This window comes from Bradysia coprophila, unplaced genomic scaffold (genome assembly GCF_014529535.1).
Source record: "Bradysia coprophila strain Holo2 unplaced genomic scaffold, BU_Bcop_v1 contig_324, whole genome shotgun sequence".
In the NCBI taxonomy this organism is placed as follows: domain Eukaryota; kingdom Metazoa; phylum Arthropoda; class Insecta; order Diptera; family Sciaridae; genus Bradysia; species Bradysia coprophila.
This window is the reverse complement of record NW_023503584.1, coordinates 2,630,069-2,650,429: the sequence shown is the minus strand read 5'-3', so window position 1 is coordinate 2,650,429 and position 20,361 is coordinate 2,630,069. Positions and strand designations below refer to the sequence as shown.

At 36.7% G+C, this 20,361-nt stretch overlaps 2 protein-coding genes across 3 annotated transcripts; both read right to left on the bottom strand.

Annotated features, from left to right (window-relative positions):
* Positions 1-975: 975 nt before the first annotated feature.
* On the bottom strand, positions 976-5,664 carry LOC119079692 (leucine-rich repeat-containing protein 15-like). The gene is made up of 3 exons (XM_037187749.1): positions 5,537-5,664; positions 4,621-5,469; positions 976-2,165 (listed from the first exon to the last, which is right to left on the bottom strand). Exons 1-3 carry the CDS (start codon positions 5,662-5,664, stop codon positions 1,037-1,039), a joined length of 2,106 nt encoding a protein of 701 aa, XP_037043644.1. The 3' UTR covers positions 976-1,036.
* LOC119079512 (leucine-rich repeat-containing protein 15-like) lies at positions 4,544-19,493 on the bottom strand. Of its 2 annotated transcripts, XM_037187470.1 has the most exons (4): positions 19,408-19,493; positions 18,121-18,262; positions 16,785-17,919; positions 4,544-4,579 (listed from the first exon to the last, which is right to left on the bottom strand). In XM_037187470.1, the coding sequence occupies exons 2-3, from the start codon at positions 18,213-18,215 to the stop codon at positions 16,788-16,790; spliced, it is 1,227 nt and encodes a 408-aa protein (XP_037043365.1). In that variant the 5' UTR covers positions 18,216-18,262; positions 19,408-19,493; the 3' UTR covers positions 4,544-4,579; positions 16,785-16,787. The 2 variants fall into 2 exon arrangements, with proteins under 2 accessions (XP_037043365.1, XP_037043364.1); XM_037187469.1 differs by lacking the exon at positions 4,544-4,579 and having other exon boundaries at positions 16,690-17,919.
* Between the last annotated feature and the right edge of the window lie 868 nt (positions 19,494-20,361).

Sequence of the window (20,361 nt, the reverse complement as noted above, 5' to 3'; positions counted from 1 at the left end):
GCGACGCGAAAGGATACCTAATTAAAATTTTTATTGTCATATCTTGGAAACAACGAAATTAATTTTTTCCATCTTGCATCATACATTTTCTTAGCCACAAAGACGTGTTACAAAAATACTCTCAACGTTTTGCTGATCGTTTTTGGTTACGAAAAAAATCAGAGTTTCACCCAAATTAACGAAACTTTGATGAATTTGCGCCAGCTCAGAAAAATTCAAAAAATTAAGTCCTCGCGGTCTTCAACGCTTTTCAGTGCCAAAATATTTATTTTACCATGCAATCCATGAAGCTTTACAATTTTTGCAAAAAAGCATCCTAGTGCTTGTATTAGAAGATTACATTGCATTAAATTTACACAAAAGTTCATGCGTGTGGCGCTTAAGTCAATAGAGTTTTAGTTCGGGTGTTAACGTAGCAGGGTATTAGAGGTTTTACCACGTCAAATAGTTATCTTAATACCAATCATACCATTAGCAGTCTAAAATGAAAAACTATTCTTCTTTCCATTTGCTATCGAAACGTTGGGTCTGATTTGCGAAGAGGGCCTCGAGTTGATCGATATTATTGAAAAGAAAGTAGATGCCATCTCCGGAGATCCAAGATCAAAAAATTTTATTCCCGTTACTCGATAGAACTTTGGATACGTATCGCAAACACCACAACCGAATCTGTCAAAAAGCAAGGAATAAACTGAATCAACGCAATTCAAGCAAAAGTGCTTTGAGTGACAGCTGCCAAGTAGAGTACTATTTTGTACGAACAAATTTTCCAGATTTTTTACAGTGCCAAAATTTGTTTGATACACTGTTCCGTTGCAGTACTCTATTTAGAGTATCTCTCATGCTTGAAGTGCGTTGACTGAATTCAACTTACGCTGTATACACAAATATGATTGACATTTTCTGTAATTTTCTTTTACATTAGGAGAATGATCATTGAAATTAACTGACTGAATGCATAATAAACAATTTTATTAATGAATTCTACCAATTACAGTGTAGAAGTGTTTCAAAAATAGAAATCTCTTGAAGTAAATTACGAGCACTTTCGTTGAACGTTCTCAATCAATTCGAACACAGACGAGGAACTGCAAGCCGAAAATTCCCAAATGTCATCAATGCAGACGTTTCTAAATAAAGCCAGCAGAATTAGCTTTTTCAGTACATGAAGATCAGTTTCGATTCTCGTCAACTTATTGCCGCGTAATTCAAGCACCACCATATTCATATTGTCGTCGAATAATCCTTTAGGCAAAACTTCAATTTGATTATAATTTAACTCAAGAAACTGAAGATCGTTGAGTCCCTTAAACGTATCGCTGTCTATTACTTTCAACTTATTGTCGTTGAAATGAATTGTGTTCAAGTTGTGATTCCTGCGGAAGATTGTCGCGGGCAGTACCTCGATTTGGTTCTGACTTAAGTCAAGATTATATAAAACTGAAAGTTCTTTGAAAGTGTCGACATTGATTTCGGTTAATTTGTTGCGGGAGAGAGTAATGAACTTCAACTTTGGATTATCGTCGAATAAGCCATTGGGCAAAGCCTCAATCAGATTGTTATTCAAGATTATTTTTTCAAGGTCGCCAAGTTCTTTGAAAGTATCGACATCGATTTCTTTTAATTTGTTGGTGAAGAGAGACACATGGTTCAATTTCTTATTGTCACGGAAGATATTCCCTGGTAGCATCTCGAGTTGATTGTAATTCATCGAAAGATAATAAAGATTTTCCAGTTCTTTGAAAATGTCGCTATGAATTTTAGTCAATTTGTTGCGGTCGAGAGTGATGAATTCCAATTTTTTGTTGTTCTCAAAGATGTTTGTGGGCAGCGTCTCTAGTAAGTTGTTTCGTAGCGAAATATGTTTAAGATTGGGAAGTCCTTTGAAAATGTCGGCCTCAACATCGGAAATTTCAGTTTGGCGAAACTCTAACTCTGACATTTTTTCGACAACGGCGAGTCGATCTCCTTCAACGATTTTCAATGCAACATTCGCGATTATGAGCCGTTTCAAATTTACGAATTTTTTGGTTGCGTCTGATAAGTCTGGAATACTTTCCAACATTCCTGTGATTTTCAACTCACGGACGGATATGTTTGGAATTTCGTCGAAAATAACTGCGGAAATCGGTTGCGAGTAGTTATAAATATGAACCTCACATGATCTGTAATGATGATAGAAATGAAGGAAAATAAAAACCACACAGATCCACAAATCATTTAGTGACCGGGCCGTTCATAACATTAAAATTTCCGTTTTTAAGACCCCATCCCTCTGTCGCTCATAATGTATGAGACTTTAAAAAAAATGTAGTTTCGATTTTGGTAGGCATTTCAGATGAATGAATTATGAGTTTTCTTACGCCGCTTCACTGGCGTCGCTGGCTGCAATCCGGATCTAAAGTTGAATTCACAGTCGTCAGTTTTTCCTCCGTTTCGCTCTCCATTTACGTGACGTTTTCATTGTTTGGATGACTTTTGCATATGTTTAATTCCAACTGTCCCGTAAACGTCTGGAAAAAGGAGTCAAAACGGACGACTGTAAATTCGACCTCAGACGGAGGGAACACACAACACAACGCGATCGAGTTCACGTAGTACCCTTTCTTCTTTCTTTTAAGGTAGAAAGTGATTGTTAAACATTACGCAAGACTTAGATGTCACTCTTCTTGCGTTACGTAATTTATGAACGACCCATTTAGAGAAAAAACATTTTAGAGATTGACTTACGATAAGGATATTGTACACTGAACTCTTTCCATTTGCCCATATACTTGAGTGTACGTCAAAAACAGCATTACTGCCCTCAACTGTAAAGATTTCATTTCAACGGCTCACGATTTTTGCGAATAACAGTCCGTTATAACTGTTCCTGCAAGGGAGATCAATTTATTGGAGTGTATTTATTGGGGAAAAAACTTTTCTATTTGATCAACAACAGTAAAACCTAACGGCATCGATAGGAGCGATTCGGCTTTCTTCTTATTGAATTCTTACACTTTTCACTTTTTCTCACGAAACTTCGTTTTTGTAAACTGTACTATACGATAGTGCCCATAACCGATTTAGAGAATGACTGAGATGATTACCACTCTAAAGTCAAGACTGATATTTACAGTGGAGATCTTTTTTAATTACGAGCAACTGGTTCCTAACCGATTGATTTTATGTATTTGATGACTTGAGTGGAAAAATTAGGGTGGTTTTATTTTGAGATGTTTTGATTGTTTTGATTGTGTACAAACAATATATTTGGAACAATATTGAAGTTAAAAATAATTGATAATAGAAATCAGCTTGCAAAACATTTTTGTGATAACTTCAAGCTCTACAGTCTTTAAAATTTAAATTATCTCACTGGCCCCTTTTTTAGAATTCGTAATGACACATTCGAATTCTCAGAAAAATTTAACAGTGTAACAGTGATTTAAATGTTAAAGACATCTACAGTGCGCATTCGTGTTTCGATGAACAATTTTAAACTTAGTTTTAAGCAAAGAGGAGTATTGAGGATTTCCATTTTTTTAAAGGAATTTCAGTGAACTATCCAAGGAACAAATATTATTAGAAAACGAAATTCGAATGGTTCGTTTAGTGGTCCAAACTATAAACCACCCTAATAAACATATTGTTTTCCTTCCAAGACTGTCCACATACTAATAACGAAAGCTGCGAAAGAAAGATAATTTATAATTTATTACGTAACCATGTAGAAATAATCGAATAAGGAAAAAAATCGAATGCAAATTCATAGGTATACAACAAACAACGGAGTGTTAAGTGGATAAGTGGCCGAAGACACACATGCAGTTTTTAAAATGGTCTTTGAATGACTTTTGCTTTAAATGGAAGGACTAACACTGATATTAGTGGTTAGTCTTTCTCTGTTTCAATTTTCAAAATAGTCAGTTAAAAAACTGCTCAATAGTTTCACTGACTGGACAGATATGGTCATAAATTTAGTACCAGCGTACAAGTCTAATTGCGACAATTGCACTTGTTATCACGATACGCGTCGAGTAACTGTGACAGAACTAATTCTTTGTTTTAAAAGTACTAAATACTAGTGGAAACCTAGTTTGTTTGTCTGAGAATTTTCGACAACATAATAGTTATTTATGCTACAAGAACTGTAAAGGGGGTTTTATGTTCGAGGAATGGTAACTGGTTCGAGACGAAGTCAAAAACCTATTTGCCACTTCCGCAAACACACAGGTTGATTTTAGACTGGACTCATACACAAATATGATGGGGTAGGGTAATCTCGCACACCACACAAATTCATGGTGTGCGAGATTCACCTCTAACTGGTGAATCTCGCACAGTCATGACTTTTCGTTACATGTCGTAAAAGGACGCATACTATGATCGCGTGTGCGAGATTCCCCGACACCAATATGATTGGCATAGCAATACTGAAATTTTCTTTTACATCAGGGAAATGATCGTTGGAATTAGTAGAAAATGCGACTTAAAATTCACTGATTCAATGCATTTTAAACCGTTTATTAATTCATTATTTCTACCAATGGAGCTGCCTTGATTCTACCATTTGCAGTGTCAATTACAGTATAGAAGTGATACAAAAATGGAAATCTCTTAAAGTGATCCGTAAATTACGTGCATTTTTGTTGAACGTTCTCAATAAAGTCGAATCGAGATTCGAATTGAGATGAAGTATTATAAATTGAAAAATCACAGCTCTGATCAATGCAGACGTTTCCAGCTAAACTAAGGTAAACTAGCTTTTTAAGCTGGTGAAGGTCAGTTTCGATGTTCATCAATTTATTGCCGCGTAATTCAAGCACCACCATTTTCATGTTGTCATCGAATAATCCTTCCGGCAAAATTTCAATCTGATTGTCACTTAACTCAAGAAACTGAAGGTTGTTGAGTCCTTTAAACGTATCGCTATCTATTACTTTCAACTTATTGTTATTGAGGAAAATTTTGTTCAATTTCTTTTTGTTACGGAAGATATTCGCTGGTAGCGTTTCGAGGTGGTTGTCATCCATTGAAAGATGATAAAGATTTTCCAGGTCTTTGAAAGTGTCGCTATGGATTTCGGTCAATTTATTGTTGTCGAGAAGAATGAACTCCAACTTTTTGTTGTTCTGAAAGATGTTTACGGGCAGCGCCTTCAGTAAGTTTTTTCGTAGCGAAATTTCTTTTAGGTTGGGAAGTACTTCAAAAATGTTGGCATCAAGTTCGGAAATTTCATTTTTGCGTAGATCTAACTCTGAAATTTTTTCGAAAATGGCAAGTTGATCTCTCTTTACGAATTTCAATCCAACATCCGTGATTACAAGCCGTTTCAAGACGAATTTTCGGGTGGCGTCTGATAAGTCTGGAATACTTTCGAACTTTCCTGTGATGTTTATCTCATTGACGGATGTGTTTGGAAACTCGTCGAAAATAATTGCGGATGTCGGTTGTTGTGAGTCTTCAACAATGCGAACCTCACATGATCTGTAATGATGAAAATGGAGAAATATGAGAATAACGAAAATCATTTAGGGATCCGTTCATAAATTACGTAATGCCAATATCTCCATACATGAGACTGTTCCGCAAAACAATTTCACAATGAACTGTTTCCATTCGACCGTGTACTTGAGTGTACATCCAAAACAGAATTGCTGCTCTCAACTGTATAGATTGCATTTCAACTGCTCACGATTTATTTGGGCGAACACCAGTTAGTTACGAGTGGTCCTGCGATGGAAAGGCCGGTTATCTGTAATTTCTTAAGACCTTGTGGTACTGGTGTTCTCAATATATTGATCCATAATCAAAATATTGAGAACTGAAATTTTAGACGGTTTGTAACTTATTGTTACACATCAGCTACGGCTGCAATATTTAAACAGGAAAATTACTAGATTATACTTGATCACTTGCGTATCGTATGAAAACCACAGTCAAAACAGCAAAGAAACTTAAAAAATGGATTGGACTAGTAATAATTTACGCTTACAAGTCCATAACAGGAATGTGTATGTGTACATAAAGAGCTATGCTATCGCAGTTATGGGTACGAACTTTTGGATACTGTGAATATTGGTTGCACCTAAATGTTCCTCAGCTGCGAGTCGTGTGTATTTTGGTCGGCCCAATGTGTTCAGTACTTATGACTGCTTCGAATTATTCCGGTCCGGTTTCCGGCCATTTGCTCTTGTAGCAGAACCTATTAATCAAAAATGGAATTCCCTTGATCATTACACCTAGCAAACTACGTGAGAAACGGCATCTGGGAATCTGGCACACCCGATCATAGTATGCACCCTTTTACTACATGTAACAAAAAGTTACTAGCCTAGTATGAGGCGCGATTTCTTTTTTCGGCGTTCATCTATTTTTTATGTAACCTTTCGGTGTGACATGTGGCTGACGTCGAAATTCATTTACTCATACCAACTAGCAGCACCGATTGTCCGATTTTTTATAGATCAGTTTCAAAGTCAATTTTGTCGGTTGCATAATATTTAATCATGTAAGGCAAGCTACAGCGAACATCTTGGATAATATCAGCAGTAAAAGTCGAAAAATTGTGTCCTGTAAGCGGTATGTCCTCGTATTATAAATTCCATTTTTCATCTTTTTGGATGTTTCGTTTAAGAGTCAATTCGCCAAAACTTCGAACAGCTTATATGGAATCAGGATTGAAGCCGACGGCGATCCAATCGAGCAATGGCTCAAATGAATCGCCGTTCAATTCTGAGAATATCGGGGAACAACTTTTTTCCCGAAAATTTTTTGTTGGGCTGTCATGGCCCTTAGAAAAATTTTCTCCGAAGTGGTCGCGAAAATCGTTTTCACGATATTCTCAGAATTGAACGGCGATTCATTTGAGCCATATCTCGATTGGATCGCCGTCGGCTTCAATCCCGACTGTTCGAAGTTTTGGCGAATTCACTCTTAAATCTTCTGTTGGCGATTTAAGAAATTCAAATCTTTCAAGATTCAAATTAGAGCGTATAAAGGTAAAATGATGGATCAATTCAATTTTATCGAATTTTTCATTTCAATAAAAATTAATTTTTCAATTTGAGGCCCATCGATTTCAACAGGTGCGCAACTTTACTCATTGAATTCTTACACTTTTCACTTTAACTCACGAAATTCCTTTTTTGTACTGAACAATAGTGCCCTTAACCGATTTAGAGAATGACTGAGAATATTACCACTCTCTAGACTGATATTTATAGTGAAGACTTTTTGAAAATTTATATTACGAGCAACAAGTACCTCGATTCCTTTTCGATTGATTTTATATCCATGATGACCTTCTGAGGTAGAAGAATTAGGGTGGTTTTATTTTGGGATGTTTTTTTGTCGACGGTTTGAACCATAAAGGCGCTGGAGAATTTGAATGATTCAGCTTTCGCCTCTCGATTTTGTACAAAATTTGACCTTGCTTTACACTCAAATCTTAAACTTTATCAAATATTTGTAATTTTTCAATCAACTGGATCTTTCTATGTTCTTGCGAACAATATTGAAATCAAAGATAAGTGATAATTGAAAACAGTTTGCTAAACACTTTTGTGATGGCTTCAAGTTCTAGAGATGGTCTCTTCTATCATGTGATTTTATCTTTCCTTTAGATTTTTTAATAGTTATTTATAACATCGAGTAGAACGTACTCTAGATGTGTAACACCCATTATGAGCCTAATAAAGTACTTTGCACCGAGATTAGTGCAACTCTTTATGAAACAGACACATGTAGAGTTTGCAAATTTTGCGCATTATGATGCTGAGTTGCATAAAATAAGTTTTTTCGAAGAAGACCCTATTGCCAATCGGTACGCGCATAATATACAGATTGTGTGCTAAGTTTTTGTCAGAAGTATACACATTGTTTAAGCGCCAATAGAAATTGTGCACATTTTGTACGCAAAAACTAAACATATTGTACACATGATATTGTATGTGTGCACAATTTGCGCACTAATTTCTAAGTCGGAATTATTTTAATTTTCAAAAATTAGAATGATTTATTTTACATTATGAAATAGCATAGGCGAGTACAAACAATTTTTACCCTTGAAAATGAATTATGTCCGAATTTCAACAGCATCTAAACTAAAACATTCTTTTAAAATTTTAATCCTTAATTGAATAATCGTTCTTAAGGCCAGGTTATGGTCCCTTACATCTGTGCGATATATGGGACCATAACCTGGTCCACGTTGAAGTTATGTGCGGCTTGTCAACTTTTGGCACTACCCTGGACTTTACTTAAATCGTCGAGGAATGCCTCCAAATAAATTTCTAAAAATCCAAAACGGAATTCTAGATTTTTAGAAATTTATTTGGAGGCATTCCTCGACGATTTAAGTAAAGCCCAGGGTGCCGAAAGTTGACAAGCCGCAATTAACTTCAACGTGTTCCAGATTTGCAAAGTTAAAAAGCTCATAGAAAATCAAATTTGTAATATCGATTCCAGTATCAATTACATTTAATAACTGCGCCTCAGATTATTTTATATTGAAGATAGTTTTGTTTATAAAGGCCGAAGCTTTGTAAAGACCAAAAAATAACAATTTATTTTTCAGCATTGGATTCTAATCACATTTTAGCACATAAAAAATCATCGAACGTTTACATTTTGGGTACAGATAAATTAATTCGTATCTCTTAAAACAACTTTTTTTCAGTGCGTTAAGGAGGGAGATTTTCTTGAAAAGACTATAAGGTAGAAGAGCTCCCTCCTCAGCATTCCCGAAAAAAAAAATTAGGAGTTACAAACCAATTTATCTCTACGCAAAGTGTAAACGTTTTGGTCCTTATCAAATGCACTAAGATAATCTCAACTGAAATACCTCATTAGTTCATAAATTTCAGAACAATCGATCAAATTTGCGATCAGTATAACTATGATATGCATGTACGTATGTATAGACCGAGTGTGTAACTATAGACATACATGCATATCATATTTATACTGATCGCACAGTAGATCGATTGCAACTCTATTTTTATATATCCAACATGATGATATGGAAGCAACTAAACCGGTGCATAGCATAAGAAATTATTAGCCCAATTCTTGTCAGCGCTACTAAGTTTAACAATTGTACGTCAAATTTATCCGATCAAAAAGTAGTGTTGGAGCTACAATAAATTTAACGATCGATTCTGACGGGAATTGAGCTAATACGTTTACACAATAAATAGGTTTACCGAAAACCTCAAAAAAAAATTCTAGAAAGTTGAGAGCACCAGGAAGTTTATATTAGGAGGGTATGGTCGTGTTGTAGAAATAAAATTTACTGCCTAAATGCACGGTGGCGCTACTATACGGAAATTTTTAAAACAGCCACACCATACTAACATATGCTTTTGTTTTCCCAAGTGGCTTATTAGTGGAAAACAAGAAATTTGGTTTAGTTTTCAAAAGCATGTAAAATCCATTACATAACTCAGGATAAAAATTGAAAAGTCTCGTTTTCGTGTGTTTATTGACCTCGGCTTCGCCTCGGATCAACAAAATTTCAACGAAAACTCTAATTTGCAACTTTTTATCACTTGTTATGTAAATAACTAATGTTTACTGAAAAACACTGCCAAATTTTGACTGATTTTTGAAATAGTTTGTTGAATCATCGTAGTAAACTTTCAATGTTTAAGTCATTGTACATACCAACGTTGTAAATACCATAAAAAAATATCTTCGATCGATACATTCGGTATTTAAGTTTTCATTTTATTACCAATTCCGAAAATGGCAAAACAACAAACAAATAAGAAGCATGGACGGTACATAGTTAATGCGTTTTCAGTGATAGAGTTTGTAGAAGAAGAGAACTATGACCGCGTCTTCGAGGCTGTTCCAGATTCGTGGTTTACAGACGATACCAAAACATTTTGTTATTGGCCTCCTAAAACAACATCTAAAAGTCTGATGATAGCTGCAGTAAATTGTGCACGACCGGATGATGACTGGAATATTTACGAGTGCAAAGTTGTAAGTGGGGGGCACGGTAAGTCATATTATTCAAATTTGTCAAATTCCGAAATAAACATGCTGAATTTTCAGCGAGTTATGCATCCGCATACAAGGTCGTCCGAGACAAGTGTTCACAGAAATATAATACAAGCAGTGCAGAAGACCGAATTAAAGCTGATGATTATCGTCGTAAACATCCTGTGTTGGCGTTGCAAGGCAATAAAAGCTTCGAAAATCTTTTTGCTAAACCAGCTGCGAAAGATAATGCAGGGGATAAAAATATCAGCGAGTCGAACAGTACTCGATCTGAGCTAACGAATGCTTCTGATATTAATGACCTTCATGAAGATGATGAAGATGGAGGAGCGGCTCATAGTTTGTCAACAGTCAGAGAAAAAAGTTCATCGAAACAGTCGAAACAACAGAAACTGCCTACTAAATCAAAGGGTCGAACTGATACATCGCAGATTCGGAAAATATCGGATTCAAAACACAACACAAATGCGGCAACAAAAACTTCAGTCGAAAAAGTGGTCGGCAATTCTGGCTCTACTGACCATTCGGAATCCAGCACATCAAATTCGCAGAGTCGCAGCTTGCAGGGCTCTAAAGTTGCTTGTTCGCGGAATAAAACCCCCGAGAGTTCTATTTCACGATCTGGGAGTTCTCTATCACGATCTGGAAGTTCTCTATCACGATCTGGGAGTTTTCGATCACGATCAGGGGGTTCTCAATCGCGTTCTGTGCGACCTCGATCGCGTTCGGTGCGACCTCGATCGCGTTCTGTGCGACCTCGATCGCGTTCTGTGCGACCTCGATCGCGTTCTGTGCGACCTCGATCGCGTTCTGTGCGACCTCGATCGCGTTCTGTGCGACCTCGATCGCGTTCTGTGCGACCTCGATCGCGTTCTGTGCGACCTCGATCGCGTTCTGTGGCATCTCGATCACGTTCTGTGGCATCTCGATCACGTTCTGAGGTATCTCGATCGCGTTCTGGGGAATCTCGATCGCGTTCTGGGGGAGCTCGATCGCGTTCTGGGAGTTCTCGATCACGTTCTGAGAGCTTTCGATCGCGTTCTGGGAGTTCCCGATCACGTTCTGAGAATTACCGATCGCGTTCACAGAGTGCTCGATCACGACAAACCAATTTACGAGAGAATTCCAAGAAACAATTGGGAGCTGAAAGTCTGAACTTAAATGTACAATCGAAACAACTGACAACATCAGTGGTGCCCGAAGATGGTCGTTCAAATTCAAGAAAGCATACAAAATACTCGTCACCCCGCTCCCGATCAAGTTCTTCACTGGAAATTATCGAACACTCAAACCAACCATCTTCAGCGAGCCGATGCCAGTTACGTGAAAATCAGCCGCAATCAAGCAATATTGCGTCAAGATCTGACAACTCAAGCCCCAGAGTGGATCGGCTGATGAAGCTTCTAGAAAACTGCGAGCAACGTCAGAACGAAAATGAACGACGATTGATAAGAATGGAAGTCACACTCAACAAAACCTTTATAATGATTGGCGATCTGGTCAACGCAAAAAATTATAACGTGCAAAAGGATGGTTCTTCGCATAACGAGTTGATTGACATGGAAAGTGAAGATGAAATGGACGAGTTCGACGAACCAAAATTTCCGATAACAAATTTGATCGAGTTGGACGCATTTAGGAAAGACCTGAAAAATCGACGTTACAAGAGATTTTTGGTGAGTGAAAAAAATTTACTTTCAAACAGTTACTCAATATTCTTGATTGAGAAGTTAGCTTCTACCAATTTTCGCATTTCTCAACATTTCTAACATGTTAAAAATCTCAATCTCGACTACAAACCGTGATACAATATAAAAATCTGGTGAAAAATCAATAGAACCAACGCACTTCAAGCATGAGTGGTACTCTTAATAGGGTACTGAAACTGGACAGTGTGTCATCAATTATAAAACACTTTAAAAAACAATTCCATACAACATAGTACTGTATTTGGCAGCTGTATAGTCGAATTTTGAGAGATCACTTTTGCTTGGAGTGCGTTGATAGAACAAAAAGCGTTGTAAATTCAATCATTGACATATTTATTTTTCGTCGAAAATCATAATAATTATTTACATTCAACCAATTTAAGAGCAAGAGAAAATGTTCTGTGACAGGGCCTATAATTATTCCTTTATAATCATTAATTGAATCGAATCTCATAAAAAATGATTAAGAGACAAAGCCAAAGTTTGAAATCTTTCTCCTGCACATTGTTTACACTACTGAAAAACATTTTTTTTGTTGGTAATTTTTAGGGACTGACATAGTTTCCTTAGCTTAAACCGAACTGATGTCACCAATCACAACAAACATTTTTCATTTTCCTTTATGTAACAATATGGCCGCCATGGGTTTCAAAACATGAGGAAATTTGATAAAATATCACTTTAGGATGATAATAGGCCCTGTTTCACATAAACATTATAGGCGTTTATAATACCCGACTAATGCACGGCTTTTTTGGTCACTTAACAGATCATGCATGAGCGGGATTTCTGTACACCCAGCAAACGATCGACGCACAATGTTACGATGACAAAATATTTGAGTCGGTTCGTATCTATGGAGGTTAGATGTGAATTGACTCTAAAAGAAAAGTCTGGCACGACTTTAATGGGCAAGTATAAACGTGTGTACCAGTTCTTGTTAGATGTAATGAGAGCTGGATACCGTTTGTGCCACAAATTCATCACACAAGAAGATGCCCATACAGCACTGCGAATTGTATGGGGGCGATCCAAACAATACAAAAACGCTGACGATAAGAAAAAGCAGCAACGCACCAATCGCAAGAAGGATCGCTCCCGACAACACCGACGGAACCACTAAAATTCATCTTTTTAGCTCATTTTTTTTTTTAAACCATGAATCTACCTCTTTCCTAATTTTGTTACTCATTCACCACAGGTCAGGAAACAATTTAAATTTTTTTACTTCTCAAAAACTCTTGCAAACGGAATAAATTGTTTTTCTTGGATAATTAAAACACGAATTTTAAAAAGGATTGCATTTTCATTTATAATACCTGCAGCGTCCATTGAACGCACAGGTAAACTTATCTCAGAGACAACAATTTTTAACTGATGCTAAAACGTGATGTAAACAAAATTGTGACAAACATTAAATGAAAAACAGCCACGACGACATCTATCGGAGAAATCTCTATAATAAAATCGATTATTTACCCTGTCTACCATACAATAATACATATACTCGAAAGCAGTATTACAAATTCGAACTCGCCGGTAATGATTATAACACTTTAGCTAATAAGACTAATGGTGAAATTGGTGCTTCCTGCAATAGATGCACAGCTGAGGTACAATATGAACAATATCAACAATATGAATGGTTTACTCAAAAACTTGGAAGTAAAGTTTTGTATCCGTATTGTAGAATTTGTTCAATACTTGGCCGCATTTTAGTATTTTCAGCCGGGAGGTCTGTCTGTTTATACACAAAATTTCATATGATGCACGCCATGAGTCCGCTGAAGATTAACTTGAAGTGGCAACCACAAATCAAACGCAGCGTCGTAGTTGAGTGATTTCACGATATTCTCATATCAGAGTGCGTTGAAATTTATTTTTTAATTCATTTGTTCATCCACTGATTCACCCAAAATTCAAATTCAGAAGCGCACTTATATTACGCCGGGAATGAAGTACCTACTTATCACCAATGAATATAAACTTCCTAGGTATGGTCGAATGTCATCGCGGAGGACACAGCAATTTTTAAAACGTCTAACTTAATCATTTTTATGTTATAAAATCGACCGATTTTGAATAATCGGCCATACCTGATTTGTTCATTCATTTTGCTTATCATTGGTGTAAGTAACGTTCCACTCATTCATTGATCTAAGTAGCATTCCAACAAATAATATTGTCATCACGAGTAAACCTATTTATCGGCACTTTGAAAATGGCTAACGTTAAGAAAAGATCATCCCACAATTTGCTGCGTGCAGCCAAAAAAATGATGTGTGATAGTGAAGATGTTATACAAATGACCAGCCCACATTCACCAGATTTCATGATTCGTATCAGTAAATTCAAAAGGGATCGAACAACGCCAGATTATTTGAAATTATCTACAAGGCAATTTATGGCATGGTGGATCACTTCAACCGGTGCGAAGCGCAAAGCGTCTAATATATTGCTACACTACATGAAGCTCAAATTTGGCGTCGACATTCCTACTGACTACCGAACGCTTTTGAAAACTCCACAAGTGCCAGTTCCAGAAGTAATTTCGCCTGGATCATACATTCATGTTGGTGTACGGGAGTCATTACGTCGGCTGATATTAGAGGCAGGTACTACGACCTCCAATCTCGTTACTAACATTCTCATGCAGTTCTTCGTGGATGGATTGTCTATTAAAAGAAGTTCAACGGACGGCTTTTGGGTGATCATGATGAACATACGCCACGAACTACTAAAGCGACGTTTAGTACCAAAAGTTATTGGTGTGTACTATGGCAAAAAAAAGATGGACAACTTCAATGAATTTTTATGGGCATTTGTCATGGAATTAAATGATATTATCGAAAACGGTTTCGACATCGACGGAGTGGTAATAATGCCCCAAATTTTGAACTTTGTCCTCGATGCGCCAGCTCGATGCGGATGCAAAGCGGTGAAGGGTGTGAATGGATATTTCGGGTGCGATGTGTGTGTAACGGAAGGTGACAATATTAACAACAGAATCGCTTTTCTCGAGTTGGATGCACCACTTCGCACGGACCAAGACTTTCGCGAACGCAAATATGACGACTATCACCACATGGATTCGGTTTTGGAATTGCTTCCAATAGACATGATTGACGCGTTTCCACATGACTACCTTCACTCTGTGTTGCTGGGTGTCACATATTGGATTTTAAAATTCTTACGTGATACACCCAAGATGCTCTGCTCGAGAGACCATACAACAATCAAAGATCGTGTCGATCAATTTCAAAAAACCAGACCAAAGGAATTTCAGCGTTCGTTACGTTCTTTTATCGAATGTCTTGGAACAATGAAAGGAACCGAATTCAGACAGTACTTACTGTACGTCGGACCAATGCTGCTGAAAGGCGTGATCGACGAAGAACTTTATAGCAATTTTCTGAAGTTGCACATTGCGTCAACGATTTTTGCTCATAAACGGTTTGAACAGTACTACAGCGAAGCAGATACACTGATGCGTATGTTTATTCAAGAATTTGCTGCATTTTATCATCCATGCCATGTTGTGCATGTTGTGCATTCGCTTTGTCACATGAAAAAATTCGTCGACCGATATGGGCCGTGGGACAATTTTTCGACTTTTCAGTATGAGTCGTATAATCGGACAGTAAAAGATTTTGTTAAAGGAACTGTGAAACCGCTGACGCAAGTGACGAACCGTATTATAGAAATCTACAATGCACCGCAATACAAAATCAACGACAAAACCATGGACATTGAAATAAGCGATCGTCTTGAAAACGACTGTTTCTCTAATCTGAAATTCTACGACCTTAAATTTAGAACGAAAGAGGTTGGACAGAATCTTGTACTGCTAAAGTCGGGTGTGCCCGTAAAATTGGTGGAAATACGTCGGAATGGCACCAATGTTCTATTAACTGGCAGACCATTTAGGTATCTAACCTCAGTGTACGATGAGGTGGATACAACTCGATTTAATATATTTAAAACCTCTTACGAATTCGGACACCCAATTCAATTCGATGTGATGGAAATCGATGGAAAATTCTGGGAAATTGACATGAACGTGTCCAATTTCAAAGCGCTTTACCCAATTTATGTAGAAGATGGTAAAAGTGGAGGAATATAAATAAATTTTTACATTTGAATTCAAACCTCTTTTAATTTTCATAAGCAACACCCAGTTATAGCTTCAGAACTTCGTCTCTTCATCCAAAGTGATTTCCGGCCTTTATGCCGAATTAACTTGAGAATGATTAAATATAACTTCACCATGTAAATATCCATCCTAATTTTTAAAAATGAAAATAATTCAGACTTAGAAATTAGTGCGCAAATTGTGCACACATTCGATTTCATGTGTACAATATGTTTAGTTTTCGCGTACAAAATGTGCACAATTCCTATTGGCGTTTAAACAATGTGTATACTTCTGACAAAAACTTAGCACACAATCTGTATATTATGCGCGTACCGATTGGCAATAGGGAGAGTCTTACCGGTCTCCGTTTTTCGAAATGAATTTCAGTGGACGATCCCAGAACAAAAATTATTTGAAAATGAATTTAGAATTGTTCGTTTCGTGGTCCAAACATTAGACCACCCTAATAAGCTGTTTTTCAAAGTTGTCTACATACTGAAGTGAAACTGCGAAATTCTGCATGTACAAAGAAAGATAATTTCGAATTTATGCATATTAGTAGGTACACAACAAATAACAGAGAGTTTACTGGATAAATCGCTATAAACACTTCTCCTTTAAATGTGAAGACTAACACTGATAAATTGATGACCAGTCTTTCTCTGTTTCAATTTTCAACATAGTGAAGTTAGTCGGTTAAAAGGCTGCTCATAGATTCATAGTTTCGCTAACTGGAGATAGCTCAGTGCAAGTGCAAACAGACAGTGGATTATATGACTAGACCAGCTAGTAAGCAAGCTGAAGACAACTTATACACAAATATGATTAAAGAAAATGCGCCAAAAATTTCACTCAAATTCATCAAAATTAATCAACCGTTTATTAATGAATTCTACCACTGACAGTGTCAGTTACAGTTTTAAAAATAGAAATCTCTTAAAGTCATCTGTAAATTACGAGCATTTTTGTTGAACGTTCTCAATCAATTCGAATAAAGACGAGGAACTGCAAGCTGAAAATTCACAGCTCTGATCAATGCAGACGTTTCCAGCTAACGTCAGCTGAATTAGTTTTTTAAGTTGGTGAAGGTCAGTTTCGATTTTCATCAACTTATTGCCGCGTAGTTCAAGAACCACCATTTTCAAGTTATCATCGAACAATCCTTTAGGTAGAACTTCAATCTGATTGTCATTCAACTCAAGAAACTGTAGGTTGTTGAGTCCTTTAAACGTATCGCTATCTACTACTTTTAACGTATTGTTGTTGAGATAAATTTTGTTCAATTTCTGATTGCTGCGGAATATTGTCGCGGGTAGCATCTCGAGTTGGTTCTGGCTTAACTGAAGATAAACTAAAGCTGGAAGTTCTTTGAAAAAGTCGCTATTGATGTTTGTTAATTTGTTGTTGAAGAGAACAATGAACTCCAACTTTGGATTAGCGTCGAACAAGCCATTCGGCAAAACCTCAATTTGATTGTTATTCAAGAAAATCTTTTCAAGGTCGCCAAGTTCTTTGAAAGTATCGACATCGATTTCTTTCAATTTGTTGTTGAAAAGAGACAGGTCGTTCAATTTCTTATTGTCACGGAAGATATTCGCCGGCAGCATCTCGAGTTGATTGTAATTCATCGAAAGATAATACAGATTTTCCAGGTCTTTGAAAGTGTCGCTGTGGATTTCGGTCAATTTATTGTTGTCGAGAATGATGAACTCCAACTTTTTGTTGTACTGGAAGATATTTACGGGCAGCATCTCCAGTAAGTTGTTTCGTAGCGATATATGTTTAAGATTGGGAAGCATTTTGAAAATGTCGGCATCAAGTTCGGAAATTTCATTTTTGTTTAAATCTAACTCTGAAATTTTTTCGAAAACGGCAAGTTGTTCTCCTTTAACGATTTTCAATCCAACATCCGAGATTATAAGCCGTTTCAAGTTGACAAATTTTTTGGTGGCGTCTGATAGGTCTGGAATACTTTCGAACTTTCCTGTGATTTTTAACTCATTAACGGATGTGTTTGGAATATCGTCGAAAATAATTGCTGATATCGGTTGTTGTGAGTCTTCAACAATGCGAACCTCACATGATCTGTAATGACGAAAATGGAGAAAAATAGAAAATCTTGCAAATCATTTAGGGCTCCCGTCATAAATTACGTAATGCTAATATCTCCATATGCAAAGCTGTCACGCAAAATATATAAGAATCCATAGACTCCTCTCTCCTTTTGCGGTACGTAATTGATGAATGACCTCCGAAGAGACAAATGTCTTGTAGAGATTGACTTACGAGAAGGAGATTTCACAATGAACTGTTTCCATTCGCCCGTGTACTTGAGTGTACATCCAAAACAGAATTACTGCTCTCAACTGTGTAGATATCATTTCAACTGCTCACGATCTGTGCGAATACCAGGTAGTTACATGTAGCCCTGCAATTTAAAGAAAATTGTTTTTCTTTCGATTTACAGGTCGTTTTGCTGGAAATAATTCCTTTCGCAGGGACTTGAATTTTAATCTCCAGTAAAACTATGTTATAAACGTCTCTCCAATTAACTAAAACCACAAGTTCAGCACACATTTACCTGCGTGTTGAATAACCTGTTACGATTCGATTTCATTATTTATTGTTCATCTATTCATGTAATAGTTATTTTCATGTGTCGGGGCCGAAAATGAGGGAATTTCGAGATTTTTCTCGGGTTTTCGACCCCTTACCTGAAATTTTTTTTGAGTATCTGTTTTGGACGATTGATTTTAGGCACTTTCGCATGTAGCCCTCACTTCGTTCGGGCTACAACTCGCGAAATTGCCTAAAATCAAACGTCCAAAACAGATACACAATAGTTATTTGTGTATCTGTTTTGGACGATTGTTTTTAGGCAATTTCGCGAGTTGTAGCCCGAACGAAGTGAGGGCTACATGCGAAAGTGCCTAAAATCAATCGTCCAAAACAGATACTCAAAAAATTTTTCATGTAAGGGGTCGAAAACCCGAGAAAAATCTCGAAACTCCCTCATTTTCGGCCCCGACACATGAAAATAACTATTACGTATCGATTAAGGAGGCCGAAAGAGGTACGTATTAAGTTTTATATGCTGCCTATTGGGGACAGAGGGCCGAAAGTGACAGAAAAATGTAAGCCAAAGGGGCGCAAAGGAGTAGGAACCATATAAACAATCGTATTAATGGCATCTGATTGATGTCGAAATTGATTTACCCATACAAACTGAGCGACTCCGATTTTTTGGTCAATCAGTTTCTAAGCTAGTTTAATCAGCTGTAAGATTTAATGAAAGCAAGCAAGCAAGCTACAGCGAACATCTTAGATAATGGCCTTATCCTGATGTCCTGTAAGTAGTGGGTCCGCGTATTATAGATTTCTTTGATCATCTTTTTGGACGATTTCGTTTGAATCTTCCGCGAATCAAGAAATTCAAATCTTTCAAGGATTAAATTAGAGGGATGAGTGGTAAAGTGATGGAATCAATTCAATTTTATCGATTTGTTCATTTCAATAAATGTGTAAGGCCGATCGATTTCAACAGGTGCGCAAGTTTACTCATTGAATTCTTACACTTTTCACTTTTGCTCACGAAATTCCTTTTTTGTACTGTACGATAGTGGCTCTAACCGATTTAGAGAATGACTGAGAAGATTAACACTCTCTAGACTGATATTTATAGTGAAAACTTTTTTAAAATTTATATTACGAGCAACCGGTACCTCGACTCCTAACCGATTGTTTTTATATCCACTACGACCTTTTGAGGTCGAATAGTTAGGGTGGATTTTATTTTGAGTTTTTTTTTGCGACTGTTTGTGGGTTTGAACCATAGTGGCACTGGAGAATTTGAATGATACAGTTTGCGCCACTCGATTCGGTACAAATTTTGCTTTACATTCAACTCTTGTACTTTATCAAATATTTCTTATTTTTAATTCAACTTATATTTTATTGCGTTGCGAACAATATTGAAGTTGAAAGTAATTCATAAGAAAACAGTTTGCTGAAAGTTTTTGTTAAGGCTGCAAGTTCTAGAGATGGTCTCTTTTATCATGTGCTTTTATCTTTCTTTTAGATATTTTAAGTACTTTATTAGGCTCTAGATGTGTAATTGTCACACCTATTATGAGCCTAATAAAGTACTTTACACCGCGAGATTCATACAACTATCTATGCCATAGAGGCATCTAAAGTTTGCAAATTTTTGCATAAAATAAGTTTTTTTCAGTGACGAGAAAAGAACAAAAATTCTTTGATAACGAAATCGTGGTCCAAACATTAAACCACCCTAATAAACAGATTATTTTCCTTCCAAACTTGTCTATATACTGAACTAAAACTGCGAAATTCTGCACAAAGAACGATGATTTAGAAATTATTAAATTATGCAGAAATAATCGAGCGAAAAAATCGAATGCAAATTTGTAGGTACATAATTCGATAAGTCGCTAAAAACACATACAATTATATTATGGAGGTATTTGAAACACTTCTGCTCTAAATGTAAAGATTAGGGCTGATAAA

What these genes read in the sequence shown, in the direction of transcription:
- LOC119079692 (XM_037187749.1), bottom strand. Translation starts at nt 5,664, where the DNA reads ATGCAATCTATACAGTTGAGAGCAGCAATTCTGTTTTGGATGTACACT. An exon ending in TATGGAGATATTGGCATTAC is followed by an intron (nt 5,470 to 5,536) that starts GTAATTTATGAA and finishes TCATCATTACAG; the next exon opens with ATCATGTGAGGTTCGCATTG. An exon ending in AACGTTCAACAAAAATGCAC is followed by an intron (nt 2,166 to 4,620) that starts GTAATTTACGGA and finishes TCATCATTACAG; the next exon opens with ATCATGTGAGGTTCATATTT.
- LOC119079512 (XM_037187470.1), bottom strand. Translation starts at nt 18,215, where the DNA reads ATGATATCTACACAGTTGAGAGCAGTAATTCTGTTTTGGATGTACACT. An exon ending in CATTGTGAAATCTCCTTCTC is followed by an intron (nt 17,920 to 18,120) that starts GTAAGTCAATCT and finishes TCGTCATTACAG; the next exon opens with ATCATGTGAGGTTCGCATTG.